Below are 16,592 nucleotides of genomic sequence, written 5' to 3'. Positions count from 1 at the left end.
TATTTATTTCCTATCTTATTCATAGCCTTTTCCTTTTTTGTTTTCTTTAGGTCACGAGCAGTTGTCCAAGCATTTCACTACATATCGTACTGTGTATGACTGTGTACGTGACAAATAAATGAATTTGAATTTGAATTTGAATTTGAATTTGATATGCAGCTGTTCTGTCGTCTGCCAACATGTGGCTACCTGTAGCTATCACCAGTTGTTGTGAATCGTAGAGTGAATAATGTGGGTGTAAGCGCTTTGGGGCCGAACTTTTAATGACGTCGTCTCAATTTTGGCCGGGGAAGATGCACTCTGGGCCTTCTTCATTACTAGGTCATGGAAGCACGGTCGATGAAATCTTGGAGAGCGTCTAAACTCTCCTCGTTGTCCTCCAGGGTGTTGGAGATAGTTGGACAAATGTGGTTAGTTAAATGACAAGTGATTAGTGTATTTGGAATACTTGAAGTTTTAAAAGCTAATAAAGTTTTTAATTCTATGCTACCATCTTTGTTTTTCCCGCCAAATCTCCGAGCGTCTGACGTCACCTACAGCATAATTCGCTTACCTTCTCCCGTCACTTCCATCACTTAGGGTCTCACTTCCCTCCTCCTCTCACTTCCCTCCTCTATATTATTTTGAGCACAATGTTTCTTTGTTTATCTAAAAACAAATGAATTAAATTGTGTTTATATTGATATCCAATGAGTTCAACCCTTTGTGCATTGTGCAACTGAAAGAGACGTAATACTAATTTAGTTTACCTTCTAAAGGGGTTGACCTGCAGCTCAGTAAAGCGACCCCTCGACGAGCCAACCCATCTGTTCTCTGATTGGATAGTAAATTTGTGATTGACATGACATGACCAATCAGCTGAAAGGAAGAAAAATCGAGGTCAAAATTCGTACTCGTAAGTTGAAACTTGAGTGCAGAGTTTCACACGTGTTTTTTTGCTTTGTATCTGTAACCAGAGCCTTAACAAAAATAATTTGTAATTGTGTAAATATTTTTACACACAAATCTTTTTATATCACACACAAATTCCTATCTACAGATGCACAAAGATAACCATCCTGCCTTACACCAAAAGATAGGGATGGTGTACATGAGAATCGGACGTCCACTTGGAGCAACTGCATTTCTGCTTCTGCGTATTATGTGGGTGTTCCACATATGTGCAACTTGCTGCAGCTCTTCCTGTTAAAATAAAAATTAAAAAATCTCATATCAGTAAAAGAACACATTTCTCTTGGCTCAACATGTTAACCAAAAGCACCACACACGTGCCTTTTTTTTTTTTTTAAAACATTGTGATTTTATGTTTCTGGCCAGTGAAATATGCATTTTTTTCATATCCTGAACATATGTAATAGCCTGGTTTATGTGCATGGTGGGTGTTAAAGCAACTTTTTCTCTCTCGTGTCTCTCTTTCTCTCTAACACACAGACACACACTGACTCAATAAAAGAATATAAATGTGGTTACATACCTCGATGACGTTCAGGCATGTAAACAATATGAGTCGCTTGTCCAAAAAACATCCAGAAAAACAGTCATTGTCTTTTAATTTCTGGAAACGATTTTTCCAGTGCTGACTCTCATAAAGGCTCACCAGCCTTGAATATGCTGATTCTGATTGCTGGGCCCAGTAATAAAACTGTTTCGATCCATAATCCAATGCAAGAATCTTTGCATCTCTGCCATTATGACCCAAAGCAGAGCTAATCCTGGCAGGTGTGCCCATCTTCTTTTCTACTTCTGTCTATGAAATATCGCAATGACTTTGGGATCATTGTTTGTTGAATAGGCATGAAGCCAAATCTAACTCTCAGAAAAGCCATCAATAGCTCCATTTATACAGATTCCAAAAGGCTTCAGTTTGTCATAGGAGTCAACATGCCACATGAAATTTGGTCCAGGATTTACATACGTGCGTCGCATTAGGCGATTTCTGCGTCGTTGCTCAACACCGTAAGGGTCAAGATATTTCAGTAAATGTCTCACAGTACTCTGCGTGACAACATAACCTGCCTGAATGCAGTTCAGGTGATGTAGTTTGTATCCATGGAGCCTCCCATGTCCCTCCAGTTGATCAATAAGAAATCGTGCCACCTCAATCGGATCGGACTCATTCTTTCTCCTGTACAGTCCCATGCGTTTTAGGTTTCTTCTAAGTGTCCGCATGCTTATCACAATACTGTCCAAACTGCTCAATAACAGCAAAATCTCCCCATGCCTCAATCCAAGCATAAAATAGAACTTAATTAATTCCAATAAACGAGCCATTTTCTCGCACTCTGATCTGCACTGTCACCCACTTCACTATGTTTTAAGGCAAACGAATATATCATGTTCAAACAATAAAAGATATGTTATAACGTCAAAACTTTATTGTTCAAACAATATAATTATCTCGTTCGTACGTTAAAGGTTTTTTGTTGTAACGTGATAATTATATATTGTAATAACGTGATATTATATGTGTTCAAACGTGAAAGTATATTGTACTAACATGATAGTATATTGTACAAACATGAAAAGTATATTGTTAGAACAATAAATTTTCACGTTATAACGTGATATACTCTATTTTTCTTTTGCCTGGGTGGCAGCTCTACGCTTCCGTAGCAATACATGATTAATTTTATTAATTTATACATATTTATAGGTTTTTTTTAATTTACTTTGTCCTTGTTAGCCTTTTTTTTGGGGGGGGGGTCGTTGTAAAGTTTTAACAGCCATGATGAGACGATGTTTACCCCAAAGAATTTTGTGGCGTAGTTAAAAATGTGCTATATTGACCCAAAAGAGGTCAAAGTAATCTCTGCAGAAACCAGCTGCGTTAACATTGTGCTACACTTGTAGCTGAATGCATCATTGGAGAGAATGTTATTAAAGCAAATACTAAGATTTTAATGTTGAAACAACATTTCAGACAGGAGAGCAATTTTTAATTCATTCACGTTAATCCTTGTATTTTTTTGTTTTCTACAGTTTCAACAGTGATGATGAGACTGAGTATTTATATAAAAGTCTTTATGATTTGTTGATAGGTGTAAAGCCATTTAGTATATAGTAGTAATATTTATTGCTTGTACAAAAAACAGTCCATTAATCAACTCATAAAAAAAAAAAAGAATAAATGAAAAAAAAAATAAACACAGTTATAATGAGATGAAGATTTTCATGTGATGGTTGTGTGTTCTACATCAGTGAGGTACTAGCAAACTAACTGTAAAATAAACATCTAATCACTGTTTCACAAGAAGCTGATGAAGACATCCTTGTTGGAGTGCTTCAACCAGACTATAACTCTGTCTGAACAAATTCATCTCTTTTAACGAGGTGTGGCCATGATGTGGTATCTGCGGGGCACATTAATAAAACTGCTGTTTTCAGGAATGAGGTTTATACTGTCAGGGCCTCCAGCACAGGAAAAAGTGAAATCCTGCAGCAATGATACTATGAAAATAAAAAGTTCCATACGGGCCAGAGACTCGCCAACACAGTTTCTCTTCCCTGCAGAGATACACAAAGGACTCTGATTAAAAATAATTGCAGGGCTCTAGACTAACTTTTTGTCACGGTTGCACTTGTTTTCTAAGGTGCGCCAGCACAAAAGTTAGGTGCACCCAAATTTGTCAACCACATTGCTTACCACCACAATTTTACATATTCACTTTTTTTCGGGGGGGGGGCGCAGCTGTCCATACAGACAGTATTGATTTGTAAATGACAATCTTTCAACACAAAGTTCTTTATTTGGAGCACAGTTCTACAAGAAACATAAGTGACTGAAAAAGTGCTTGTGCTTTAAGTGCTTCACTGAGCTGAAATTGAAACTTAATACATCTCAAGATATATTAAAGAAAAGGAAATCTTAATTAAAAGGACCTCAAAGTGTCTGATAAGCCTTCAAACTGAACATCTCAGTATCTGAACATCTAAACAGCTTGATATCTTATAGACTATCCTCCACTGCAGTCACATGCCCCTCAGATGGCCAACTCCTGTAATTTGGCCTTTTCCCATTTTTTTCTTGTGTGTTCGGGATGACACCTATAAACTTCACATACGCGACATCATTACTGTATGTAGGGGTTACGTTCAAGCCATTTTTCTTGTGAAGAATTATTTCGGACTTACAATAGGCATATTGTAACATTACATATTACATACAATGTTAAACTTAATCATCATCTCGGCCTCCTCTGGTGACCTGTTTGCTGCAAACGTATGTGGCTCATTATCTTATGCCATCTCCAGACCAGTGTTAGACACAACCTGAGAGGTTGATGGCTCCGTGTCATAGCACTGGCTACGGACGGATCAGGCCTTAAGGAAAAAGTTATCAATCGTTCTTTTCATCTTTTATCATTACCCACAGCTATATCTACTTCTATCGGGCCTAGGCTACTTACACCTCTCTATTCGCCTGCACTTTCAAACGTACACACACGCAGGCCTACAGAAATATGTGGACCACGGCTAATCAGAGAGGTCTCTAAATGGTTTAGACCATGATATGGGCATAGTGTGTGTCTGTTGTTGACCACACGGAGACTTTCAGAGTTGTAGGGACATTTTCTTTTACTCGAATGGCTGGTCACACCGGTGCGACCTAGGATTTTTTTAGTCACACCATTGAGAAATTAGGTTGCATGTGTGTCCAAACTGGTCACATTCTAGAGCCCTGAATTGCTTTTCACTGTAAATATCAAGATATTTGGGGGGGGGGGAATTACGTCATGATTTAACATGCAAAAGAACTGGATGATCAATAACTGTGTGTTGACTCTTTACCTGCAGAGAATGGCATGAATGCAGGACTTTTCTTAAAGTTGCCATTATTGTCCAAGAAGTGCTGGGGGTTGAAGGACCTGGGAGTGGCCCATTGCTTTTCCTCTTTTAGCACAGAGTGCAACAGCGGAATAATTACAGTGTCCTATTCAAAACATATATCTTGTTAGTGTTGCTGCTTTCAACATTATTCTCTGACTTGATATACAATAGATTCTGTAATACACATGAAATCTTGGAATTGAAAATACCTTTGGGATTGTATAACCCCTGAAGGATATGTCATTCGGTGTGTAGTGAGGGATGCTGAGAGGGACAAGGTCAAGAAAACGCTGCACTTCATGGATGACAGCAAGTGAAAAATGGAGGGACTTCCTGTCCTCCATCCTGGGACAACGGCCTTTTCCAATAACAGTGTCAATTTCTTGCTGCATTTTCTCTGGACACAGCAAAGCAGAAATGATTACCACTCTGATTTGTTTTATACGTCCACCAAGGGACGTATTCCTAACCATAATGTATTAGGGCTCGTAAAGTAAATTCAAGGTCTTGTTTTCTAAACTTACCCTGTATTTTGGGGTATTTAATCAGCACGCTAAGAGCATATCTCAGGGTGGAGCTGGTGGTCTGTGTTCCAGCCAGAAACAGAGTCATTATTGTAGAGACCAAATTGTCATAGTGGAACTCAGTTGTGGAAATCTCCTTTTCCTGAGAGAACAAAGTTGCCATTGTTCTCAGAATCAGAGAATCAGAATATCTTTATCGTCATTTTAACAAGTACAACAAAATAAATGCAGTCCCTACCTTGTCAAGCAAAGTTTAAAATATAATTACAAATGAAAAATAAAAAAAGAGGCAGAAGACTGTATTCAGTAATAATTAATAGAACCTTATTGCACATAAGCACTGTTGCACAGGATGTCACAGGATGTCATCCATTGCACAGTATTTGTCAGGCTAATTGTAGGTGATTACCTGTAATTCAGTACCCTAACAGCTGCAGGGTAGATGTTGCTATTTAGTCTATTAGTCTTTGTTCTGATGCTTTTATATCTATTGCCTGATGGGAGCGGTTCAAACTGGTTATGACAACTGAACAACTGAACATCTCACTGGTTAAGGCTAGATCCACCCATTTCTGCCAAAGCCTTAAACGATGAAGGTTTTGCCCACATCAATCATTGCCAGTGCAATGATTGATGTCGGCAAAACATCAATCATTACTAATTTACTTGTAATTACATTACAAACCACGGAGAGACTCTCAACTTTTTCACATTTCATTCTCCAGACTACACCACCTCAGGTCCTTGGAGGTTAACCTCTTTGTACCAAATTGTTTTTGGAGTTGTCTCCAACGTCGTGTGCAACCTCGGCTCTCAGGCTGTGAAACAACCGCTGTCCAGTCTTTGGATGACGGCAGCCATGGAAGTACAGGATTCTCACCCAGCATTCCATCTTCCTCCCCGATAGGGGCCAGGTTCTTTTTTGTTGACAAAAAGGATGGCTGTCTCCGGCCATGTATTGATTTTTGCAGCTTAAATGACATTACAGTTAAGAATAAATAACCTTTACACCTCATCAGCTCCGCAGTTGAACCACTCCTAAAGCGCCACAGTCTTCACCACAATTCTACAATACTGCATCTAGCGTGAAAAGCTTGAACACCATGGAATCATATCTGTGCCATTGGTTAATAATGCTCCAATTATGTCCACAGCATTGTTAAGCAACTGCTCTGGTAACTCCCGAGTTTCTTAGCTACGTGGTACAGCTGAGCCAAAAGTCCATACAGTTGCTTAGGCAATGTAGGTGCAGGACACAGCTAAATTAAGAATATAATTTTTAGCACTTTAGATTTTATTAATTACCTACATTAATAAACACAGTAGTTGTAGTTTTGTGTATTCTTTTATATATTATGCTTAAGTTTTCCAACCTGGTTGATTCGAATAAGGAAGGAGTCTATGTAGTCTCGTGGAGAGCTGGGGTCCAATGTGTCTTTGTGTTCTTGGATCTTCATCTTGATAAACTTTCTCACCTCTTCATACTCTGCAAAAACTTTGTGGTGGGGGCCAGGAAGATGGTCCATGAGTTTCGGAAAGAGGTTGTACATCTGTTGTAAGGAACATAGCACCATACATTCTTGTGAAGAGCATGATTACTGTGTTTGGATAATTTTTCCAGTATGATTTTCAAAAGATGCAGGACAGACTCTGATGTATATATTCTTAATCAAACTATGAAAACCAAATTTAAAAGCATTTAATTTCTAATTCTGCTCCCACTTTCAGTTACCTGACCCACAGGGCTGCTATTAAGCTTTCCTATATGAGAAAGTATGGTAAGGAAGCGCAAGAACTGCTTGTCTTCATGGCTGAAACGTTGACCAAAAACCAGGCAGCAGATCACGTTAGACACAGTACGGCTCAATAAGAATGTGGGGTCAAATGGTGCACCTGCAAGAGAAGAGGAATCATCTGTCGAATTAACTAAGGACTTCACTTTAGTTATGACATGCCCACACTTCTCGACTTTCCCATGTTTAGTCTGCGCTCCCGCACTATACGTTGTCATCACAAAGATTCGCAATTTGTCGGTTGGAACTATCTTAGAAGTTGATCCGGCCCTGTGGTCGTGTGCGGCAAGATCCTCCGCCTCTGGTGTTGCGAGGGCATGCGTATCAGCCGCTCTTGTTCCAGGCAGGGAAACCGATGCTCACCATGTGATCGAGGATAAAGTGGCATTGTAAGCGTTGTCTTAGGTAATATCACCAAATACATTTGTTGGCAAGGTTTCCAGAAAATGGTGTTTTCATGCATTTGACTGTGATTTCTGATATCAGATTGTGCATCCTGATGTGTTAACAATCCTGAAGCTCACAAAACTCTCTGTTTTAGCAGATCATATTGTTTTTCGTAGTGGTGGTGGTAGTTAGAGTCAATTCAGTAGTGGAGAATATTGGGTTAGTGGGATTAGCCTACTGTAATATGCTTCTGTTTTTCCAAAGTGAAGACTGATTATTTTCCGTTAGTATTGTAGTGTCCTGTTATGTTCATGGACAGCTTATTGTGTTTCCTTTTTGGTTATCTGGCATGATGTGTCAGTGACTTTAACACTGGTCCTTGTCTCTTTCTTTAGAGCATTCTCATGGCAAAGAGTGTGTACATTTGGGACAACCAGAGTTGTAGATGAAAATCGGTATATGGGTGTGGTCACTAGGGATGATAGTGTTCCATATAGTGTTTTATATATCAAAATATATATGTATTTGTTAGGGGTGCAACGATACGCAAAATTCATGGTTCGGTTCGATACTTTGGTGTCACGGTTGATATTTTTTCGATACAAAAAAATGTTCATGCTTTTTTAATTTGTCATTTATTAAAATTATAAATATATATTTTAACTCAAACGTACAGTTTTTAAATTTAATGTTGCTGAAACAACAAAGGGATAAAATAATAATGACCACTCTAAGAGACTTTGGGATGGGACGCAAGGGGATGGAAGAATGGATCCAAGAAGAGAGTGAACATATGAGGGCTCACATACATAAATTAAAAGGTATAATTTCAGGTGCTGACAGGTCATTTCACATGCCCTAAATATTACAGGACACTATAACACTAATTGAATATAATCAGTCTTAAGTTTAGCAAGATAGAAACATACCACAGTGGGCTAATGCCACTAACCTATTATTTTCCAGTACTGAATTAACACCCACCACAGCCACCCAAAAAACACAATATGATCTACTAAAACAGTGTTTTTGTGAGCTTCAGGTTGTTAACACATCAGGATGCACAACAACTGATCTCAGAAAACACATTCAAATGCATGAAAACTGTTATTTGGGAAAGCCATGTGCCAACAAACATACTCTTTAAATCTCTATAAAAAACTGACTAAACAGTGGGAAAGTCGGAAGTGTGGGCATGTCATAACTAAAGTGAAGTCCTTAGTTAATTTGACAGATGATTCCTCTTCTCTTGCAGGTGCACCATTTGACCCCACCTTCTTATTGAGCTGTACTGTGTCTAACGTGATCTGCTGCCTGGTTTTTGGTCAACGGTTCAGCTATGAAGACAAGCAGTTCTTACGCCTTCTTACCATACTTTCTCAAATAGAAAACGTTAACAGCAGCCCTGTGGGTCAGGTAAATTAAAAATTAAATAGAAATGCTTTTTAATTTGGTTTTCATATTTTGTATAAGAGTATATACGTCTTTTGAAAATCATACTGTAAAAATGATCCAAACACAGTAGATGTATCATTGTCTCTTCACAAGAATGTATGTTGCTATGTTTCTTTACAACAGATGTACAACCTCTTTCCGAAACTCATGGACCATCTTCCTGGCCCCCATCAAAAAGTTTTTGCAGAGTATGAAGAAGTGAGAAAGTTTATCAAGATGAAGATCCAAGAACACAAAGACACATTGGACCCCAGCTCCCCACGAGACTACATAGACTCCTTCCTTATTCAAATGAACCAGGTTGGAAAACTTAAGCATAATTTATCAAAGAAAGCTCAAAACTCCAAATACTGTGTTTATTAATCTAGGCAATTAATATAATCTAAAGTGCTAAAAATTTCCTAATCTTGCTATGAATGATTTTAAACACTCCTCTGTGAATTGCCTTCTTGTGATGGAAAGGTTTGCATGTTGTTGGAGGAATTTGTTTGTGACAGAGTCTCCTAAGGCAAACTTGTCCTGGCTAAGGGACCAAATGAAAACTGATTCAGATAATCCCTATGAAGAAGGGTTTTGGGACAAGGAACATTATCTTTCTAGTGGGTAAGGAGCATGATGTTAAATTAAAAGACCCCCAGCTAGATGTGGTCAGTCTTATTTCAACACATTGCACAGGCTCTGGAACCAAACTCCTTTTGAGGGTCTGGACTCAGTGCCAATCTGGAGTTTCAATCAGTATACTTGTATCTACTCAGTTTTTCACGTGCACATTGGAAGTGGACACTGGTGTCACTGGTGGACAAGCGAGTTGTTTCCCTGCCCCTTCCGGTTGGGGACTGTGCACTTACAGTCTTTTGCACTAATGTGCTTAACAACAGTTCAGAGTTCAAATTCAAATTTTATTTGTCACACACAGCAACCATACACAGTATGACATGAGGTGAAATGCTTGTAGCTGTGCAATGCAATGCCCGACCATTAAATGACAGTGGTTTTACAGTATTTACAATTTACAGGTTATACAAAATTTACAGATTTAACTTAGAAATTTACAGTAAAAAAATGTGCAAATAGCAGAAAGAGATTATAAATTATAGGAAGTGTGCATGAAGAAAAACCAGAGTGCGTGTGGTGATGTGATGTGTGTGGTGAGAGTCCAGTCCTACACCTGGTTCAGGGCCCGAATAGCCTGGGGGAAGAAGCTCCTCCTCATTCTCTCTGTTTTGGCCTTAAGGGAGCGGAAGCGCTTCCCAGACCTCAACAGTGAGAAGAGTCCATTGTTGGGATGGGAGAGGTCCATCATAATCTTCCTAGCTTTGGACTTGCACCGCTTGGTGTAGATGGACAGCAGGTCAGGGAGCTCTGATTGAATGATGCGTTCTGCCGAGCGCACCACCCTTTGCAGATCTCGTCTGTCCTGCTTGGTGCTGTTCCCAAACCAGGTGCAGATGTTTGACGTCAGGACGCTCTCGATGGTGCAGGAGTAGAAGTTCTTGAGCACCTTCAGTGGCAGATGGAAGTCTCTAAGTCTTCTGAGGAAGAAGAGACGCTGACGGGCTTTCTTAACCAGGGTGTTGATGTGACAGGACCATGACAGGTCCTGAGTGATGTGGACACCCAGGTATCGGAAACTGTCCACTCTCTCCACTGTGCCATATGAATTGAATTGAATGAATGCTTTATTGGCCATATGCAGGTTGCCCCGCAGAGGAATAGGACCCCCCCCCCCCCGACTTACACACACAACAAAGACATCACATGGGAATACAGTCGGAGATCGGCAGCGTTGCAGAGAAAACACTGAAAAATTACACAACAATGGGAAAAAGTACAAGAGGAAAAAAAGAGACCTCTTCTCACGCTGGGCACCTATGGGAGGACAGCATGAGAACAGGAAACAAAAAAAACTCCTCTGCACAGAGAGCACATTAATGTCCACATCACAACATTAGAGCACGTGACTAGCCACTGATGAACTGAGGGGCTTGTAATTCCTCGCCTGCTTTGTAGTGAAGTCCACGATCAGCTCCTTAGTCTTGCTGATGTTTAGGAGGAGGTTATTCTCCTGGCACCAGGTCTCCAGGTTCCTAATCTCCTCCAGGTAGGCCGTCTCGATGTTGTCGGAGATCAGGCCCACAACAGCAGTGTCGTCAGCAAACTTGACAATGGAGGTGGTGTCTGATGTGGCTACACAGTCATAAGTGTACAGTGAGTACAGCAGGGGGCTTAAAACACAGCCCTGAGGCACTCCAGTGCTGAGTGAGATGGAGGGGGAGACTTGTTTTCCCACCCTCACTGATTGGGGTCTGTCTGTGAGGAAGTTGAGGATCCACTGACACAGTGATGAGCTGAGTCCTAGATCCGTCAACTTGGTGAAAAGCTTAGAGGGAATTATTGTGTTGAATGCTGAACTGTAGTCCACGAACAGCATCCTAACATAATTCCCTCTGCCAGTGTCCAGGTGACTCAGGGATGTGTGGAGCAGGTGAGATATGGCATCGTCTGTGGAACGATTAGTCCGGTAAGCAAACTGAAGTGAGTCGATGGTGGCAGGAAGTGAAGAAGTGATGTGATCTCTCATCAGTCTTTCAAAACACTTCATCACAATTGAAGTCAGTGCTACTGGACGGTAGTCATTGTGGCAAGCGGGCTGTTGTTTCTTTGGAACAGGGACAATAATGGACTGTTTGAAGCACGTGGGAACCACAGCTTGGGCCAGGGAGAGGTTGAAGATCTCCGTGAACACCGGTGCTAGCTGGTCAGCGCAGGCTCTCAGGACCCGGCCAGGGATTGCATCTGGTCCTGCTGCCTTCCTGGTGTTCACCCTCCTGAAGGTGTTCCTCACGGCATGCTCTGTGATGACGAATGCATTGTCTTCACTGGTGCACTCCGAGCGCGCGCAGCCGTTTGTTGTTTTAATTGCTGCGGTGTCATTCTGTCCACTTTTTTATGGACAGAATTTCTAGGTGTAGCAAAGTGGTGGAAGGATTCCACTTTGGGGGTCTCACAATCTCCCTGACCTTTACAGATTATGTGGTTCTGTTGGTTACATCAAGTGATGACCTTCAACTTGAACTGGAATGGTTTGTAGCCAAGTGTGAAGTGGTGGAAATGAGAATTGGCGCTTCCAAGTTTAAGGTCAAGGTTCTCAGCTGGAAAAGTGCACCCAAGTGCTGCTAGTGGTTAGCTTTAAGTATCTCAGGGTTTTATTCCCAAGTGAGAGGAGAGGGACATGGGAGATTGACAGATGGATTGGTGATAGTTGCAGTAATGTAAATGATATCCAGCTGGTGAAGAGAGAGCTGAGCATAAAAGTAAGGCCTTTGATTTACTTGATTTACTGGTTAATCTATGTCCCTCACATCAGCGAGGGACATACGATTAACAAGATTAACCATAGACCACTACCCAGAGCTCATTAGCTCTGCCTAGTGACTGAAAAAAAAAAGACCATTGTGTAAACAAGCACCAAAAATGACATTTCTTCAAAGGGTGGCTGGTTTCTCCTTTTCGAGACAGAGGAAGGAATCTGGTAATTTTGGAGGAACTCAGAGTACTCATTTGTAACACCCTATCGACAGGGGCTCTGGGTTCTGTTGTTACACCGGGCTTGGACCGGCAAAAGTGACTCGAAATAGGCACTCTGGTGGAGTTACTTTGTGTGTGTGAGGTGCTGTCGTAGAGCTTGATTTATTTGTTTGATTTATTTGTTGTGAATAGAAGTAATTATGCCACAATAATAAGGGAACATTGAAAATATACAACCCGTTGAGGGGACGGATGACATACATGCTTGGGCAATGGAAAGGTTTTATTTTTTGGCATGATTTCTTTTGTTATACTTTAGCTATTATTCTCACATGCAAGTAAAGTTAATGGGATAAATCAGGAATTAGTTCATTTCTCAGGAGAGAAATGAAAAGGGGGAAACTGTTACGAAATAAATATATATTGTTAGTGCTTATTTTCTGTTTATATTGTTTTATAGAGGCCAGTGTAGGAAAACGCCCCTGTGAGTTAGAATGTGTGCCAAAAGTCACAGAGTACTGACAAGAGACTGCATGCGTTGTGCAGAGAACAGGAAGCGTGGCAGACAGAAAGTGAAACTAAGTAGAGTGTTTGATTGAAACTTAAAGTGTGTGTGACGTCTAGAGGAAGTATATAAATAACCAGACTGCCTGCTGCTGCTTCAGACTTTAGCTGATGTCTCTCTGCTCAGTCTCCGTTCCCGGGAATGTAAAATAAAGATCATTTTTTGAGCTTTGACCACTTTGAGCCTAGTCTTTCTTTGCTGTGAACAGAATACAAAGAACTGAAATTTAATAGTGTTTATTACTAGTTTTAAACCTTGTGATCCTGAGATCAGAGCCTGAACTTAAAAATCAGAGGCAATGGACATGGACTCTGGAACACAGAAAATGCAGAGGAAGAAACGCAGACAAACCAGCAACAAACAGAGGAAGACACAGGGCTTAAAAGACAGAGGGATAATGAGGGAATGATACACAGGAGGAGAGCAGAGCTGGGAATAATCACACATAACCATGTTCTAGCTGACCTGCATTGGCTACCCATTAAATACCACATCCAATTTAAAATACTGTTGCTTACATTTAAAATTACCAACAACACAGCACCGAGCTACTTTAGCAAACTCCTTAAATCGTATGTTCCTGCCAGAGGGAACATTGACACTGAACACGGGTCAAGTCTATTAAAGTAGGATATGATGGTAAGATAATAACTGATGACAAACAGATGAGATTATTCACCTCAGGTGTGCAGAAACAAAGGGCTAGAAGCCAGAACGGATCAAGATGCACACACAAATATACACTCACACAGACAGAAAGAGAAAACATATAAAGAGAGACAGATTGAAGTACAGAGAAGCACAGAAAAACAATGACAACTTTCTTCTCTCAGGAAAAGGAGATTTTCACAACTGAGTTCCACTATGACAATTTGATCTCTACAATAATGACTCTGTTTCTGGCTGGAACACAGACCACCAGCTCCACCCTGAGATATGCTCTTAGCGTGCTGATTAAATACCCCCCAAAACAAGGTAAAACTGTGAATTTACTTTATAATACATTCAATACTAATACATTATGGTTAGGAATACGTCCCTTGGTGGATGTATAAAACAAATCAGAGTGGTAATCATTTCTGCTTTGCTGTGTCCAGAGAAAATGCAGCAAGAGATTGACACTGTTATTGGAAAAGGCCGTTGTCCCAGGATGGAGGACAGGAAGTCCCTCCCTTTTTCACTTGCTGTCATCCATGAAGTGCAACGTTTTTTTGACCATCTCCCTCTCAGCCTCCCTCACTACACACTGAATGACATATCCTTCAGGGGTTATACAATCCCAAAGGTATTCTCAATTCCAAGATCTCATGTGTATTACAGAATCTATTGTATATCAAGTCAGAGAATAATGTTGAAAGCAGCAACACTAACAAGATATATGTTTTGAATAGGACACTGTAATTATTCCGTTGTTGCACTCTGTGCTAAAAGAGGAAAAGCAATGGGCCACTCCCAGGTCCTTCAACCCCCAGCACTTCTTGGACAATAATGGCAACTTTAAGAAAAGTCCTGCATTCATGCCATTCTCTGCAGGTAAAGAGTCAACACACAGTTATTGATCATCCAGTTCTTTTGCATGTTAAATCATGCAAAAGAATAATTTTTTTCCAAATATCTTGATATTTACAGTGAAAAGCAGTTATTTTTAATCAGAGTCCTTTGTGTATCTCTGCAGGGAAGAGAAACTGTGTTGGCGAGTCTCTGGCCCGTACGGAGCTTTTTATCTTTATAGTATCATTGCTGCAGGATTTCACTTTTTCCTGTGCTGGAGGCCCTGACAGTATAAACCTCATTCCTGAAAACAGCAGTTTTATTAATGTGCCCCGCAGATACCACATCATGGCCACACCTCGTTAAAAGAGATGAATTTGTTCAGACAGAGTTATAGTCTGGTTGAAGCACTCCAACAAGGATGTCTTCATCAGCTTCTTGTGAAACAGTGATTAGATGTTTATTTTACAGTTAGTTTGCTAGTACCTCACTGATGTAGAACACACAACCATCACATGAAAATCTTTTACCTCAACACAATTGCAATTTGTGTTTTTTCGGTCATGTATTCCTTTTCTTTAGTGAGTTATTTGTTCTTGTATTATTTTGATTTTATTTTCTCTATCCAATAAAGATTACTACTGATTTTAACCAATAATTACTTTAAAAAAAACTACACACCTATCTTAGATTTGTATTGTTTATTGTCATTTATGCTTAGAAATATTTAACCATATATGGCTTAGAGGTGTGATCCTTAATAGTCTTCAAAGGCTTTGTGTGCATTCCAGAGTGCTCTTTCTTTCACACAAACATTCTGGGAGCATGGGAGATGTCGTACCTTCTCTTATTGTTTTATGGTAGGATAAACGTATCTATATCTGTTCTAAGTGCCTTTTGTTTAGATGAACTGCTGGACTTCCAGACCAGCAGGTTTAGGGAAGTCATTTATGGGGTCACACACACACAACGCACAGGCAAGGTACTCTTTGTTGTATGTAGACGTCATATGTTAATGAACCTATGTATATTCATGTAACCTCAATAAAAGAGCAGTGTTACGGGGGAGCGGACGAGAGCGACTGGGGTCAAGCGAAGGAACGGCGCTTGTTGTGGTTCTCTCCCTCATGCATGCATTTATTTTAAGCTCTTATTAAAATTATACAATTATTATTAATGTTAAATAATTAATTAATTATTTATGTTTTTATTGTATGTCTCAAACTTGCTTTTTAAACAATAATTGCATTTCTGTTGGCAGTTATCAAAATGACTGTCTCCTGCTTTTTTATATTTAGATTTTTTTTTTTTTTAGGTTTTTTTTGTTTTTGTTTTAAATTTATTGGACTTAAATCTTTTACAGGTGGCATATAACAATAATTCCTAACAGACCAGACACCCAAACTGTTTGCAGTGCATGGCTAACAAGCAGAAGCGTTAGCAGGGCTCCATAAAAAAATATAACTTTACTTTAATATTGCAAACCATGCCAACCTTGGAAATATAACACTGCACAGCCGTGGATCAGTATTCTGCTTAGATAATATATTTTTCAATTTCATGCAAGATTTATGAGATATGTGGAAGCAATTACATTACATTTTAATATTCTTATGATAACTTTTATTTTATTTTAATTTATTTACATTGATCGGTATCTTACACCAAATACAAATAAAATATATGTTACCTTTGTGAATTTAAATTCTCATCTAGTAAGTATTGGCAAATTTAACTTAAATAATCCTCTGGATATGTTAACAGTGTGTAGAATAAAAATAAATTTCCCAAGGAGCTTCTTGCAATTGCACACATTTTTTTGACAAAACAACTCACCTGCGTCATTATATATAAGAAAGGCAGGTTCAGGTTGAGTGGAGTCGGGTATGGGTATGGGTAGTAGGACCCCTAAGCCTTAGCCATAAGTTTGATCTTCTTGGTCAGGCACCAGGTTGTCAGATACCTCTATATACAGTGGCTTGCAAAAGTATTCAGCCCCCTTGAACTTTTCCACATTTTGTC

General features: G+C 39.7%; 2 protein-coding genes across 2 annotated transcripts; one reads left to right on the top strand and one right to left on the bottom strand.

Annotated features, from left to right (window-relative positions):
* Positions 1–2,877: 2,877 nt before the first annotated feature.
* Positions 2,878–7,362, bottom strand: LOC121813068 (cytochrome P450 2C31-like). The gene is made up of 6 exons (XM_042216537.1): positions 7,084–7,362; positions 6,725–6,901; positions 5,352–5,493; positions 5,037–5,224; positions 4,789–4,930; positions 2,878–3,504 (listed from the first exon to the last, which is right to left on the bottom strand). Exons 1-6 carry the CDS (start codon positions 7,360–7,362, stop codon positions 3,323–3,325), a joined length of 1,110 nt encoding a protein of 369 aa, XP_042072471.1. The 3' UTR covers positions 2,878–3,322.
* Positions 7,363–8,251: 889 nt separating this feature from the next.
* LOC102294761 (cytochrome P450 2F3) lies at positions 8,252–15,228 on the top strand (the record flags this gene model as incomplete). The annotated part of the gene is given in 7 exon segments (XM_042216539.1): positions 8,252–8,352; positions 8,787–8,947; positions 9,110–9,286; positions 13,913–14,054; positions 14,177–14,364; positions 14,471–14,612; positions 14,755–15,228. Coding segments are annotated over 7 exon segments (1,093 nt in total), but the record flags the coding sequence as incomplete, so codon positions are not given.
* Between the last annotated feature and the right edge of the window lie 1,364 nt (positions 15,229–16,592).

Source organism: Haplochromis burtoni, unplaced genomic scaffold (genome assembly GCF_018398535.1).
Source record: "Haplochromis burtoni strain Fernald_Lab_line unplaced genomic scaffold, NCSU_Asbu1 Contig_1102, whole genome shotgun sequence".
In the NCBI taxonomy this organism is placed as follows: Eukaryota; Metazoa; Chordata; class Actinopteri; order Cichliformes; family Cichlidae; genus Haplochromis; species Haplochromis burtoni.
This window is presented reverse-complemented; position numbering and strand designations above follow the sequence as displayed.

Excerpts from the sequence above, each read along its gene's own strand:
- LOC121813068 (XM_042216537.1), bottom strand. The coding sequence starts at position 7,362 with ATGACAACGTATAGTGCGGGAGCGCAGACTAAACATGGGAAAGTCGAG. Across the intron at positions 4,931-5,036 it reads GGGGTTATACAATCCCAAAG|GACACTGTAATTATTCCGCT; the intron begins GTATTTTCAATT and ends TGTTTTGAATAG. Across the intron at positions 3,505-4,788 it reads ATTCATGCCATTCTCTGCAG|GGAAGAGAAACTGTGTTGGC; the intron begins GTAAAGAGTCAA and ends GTATCTCTGCAG.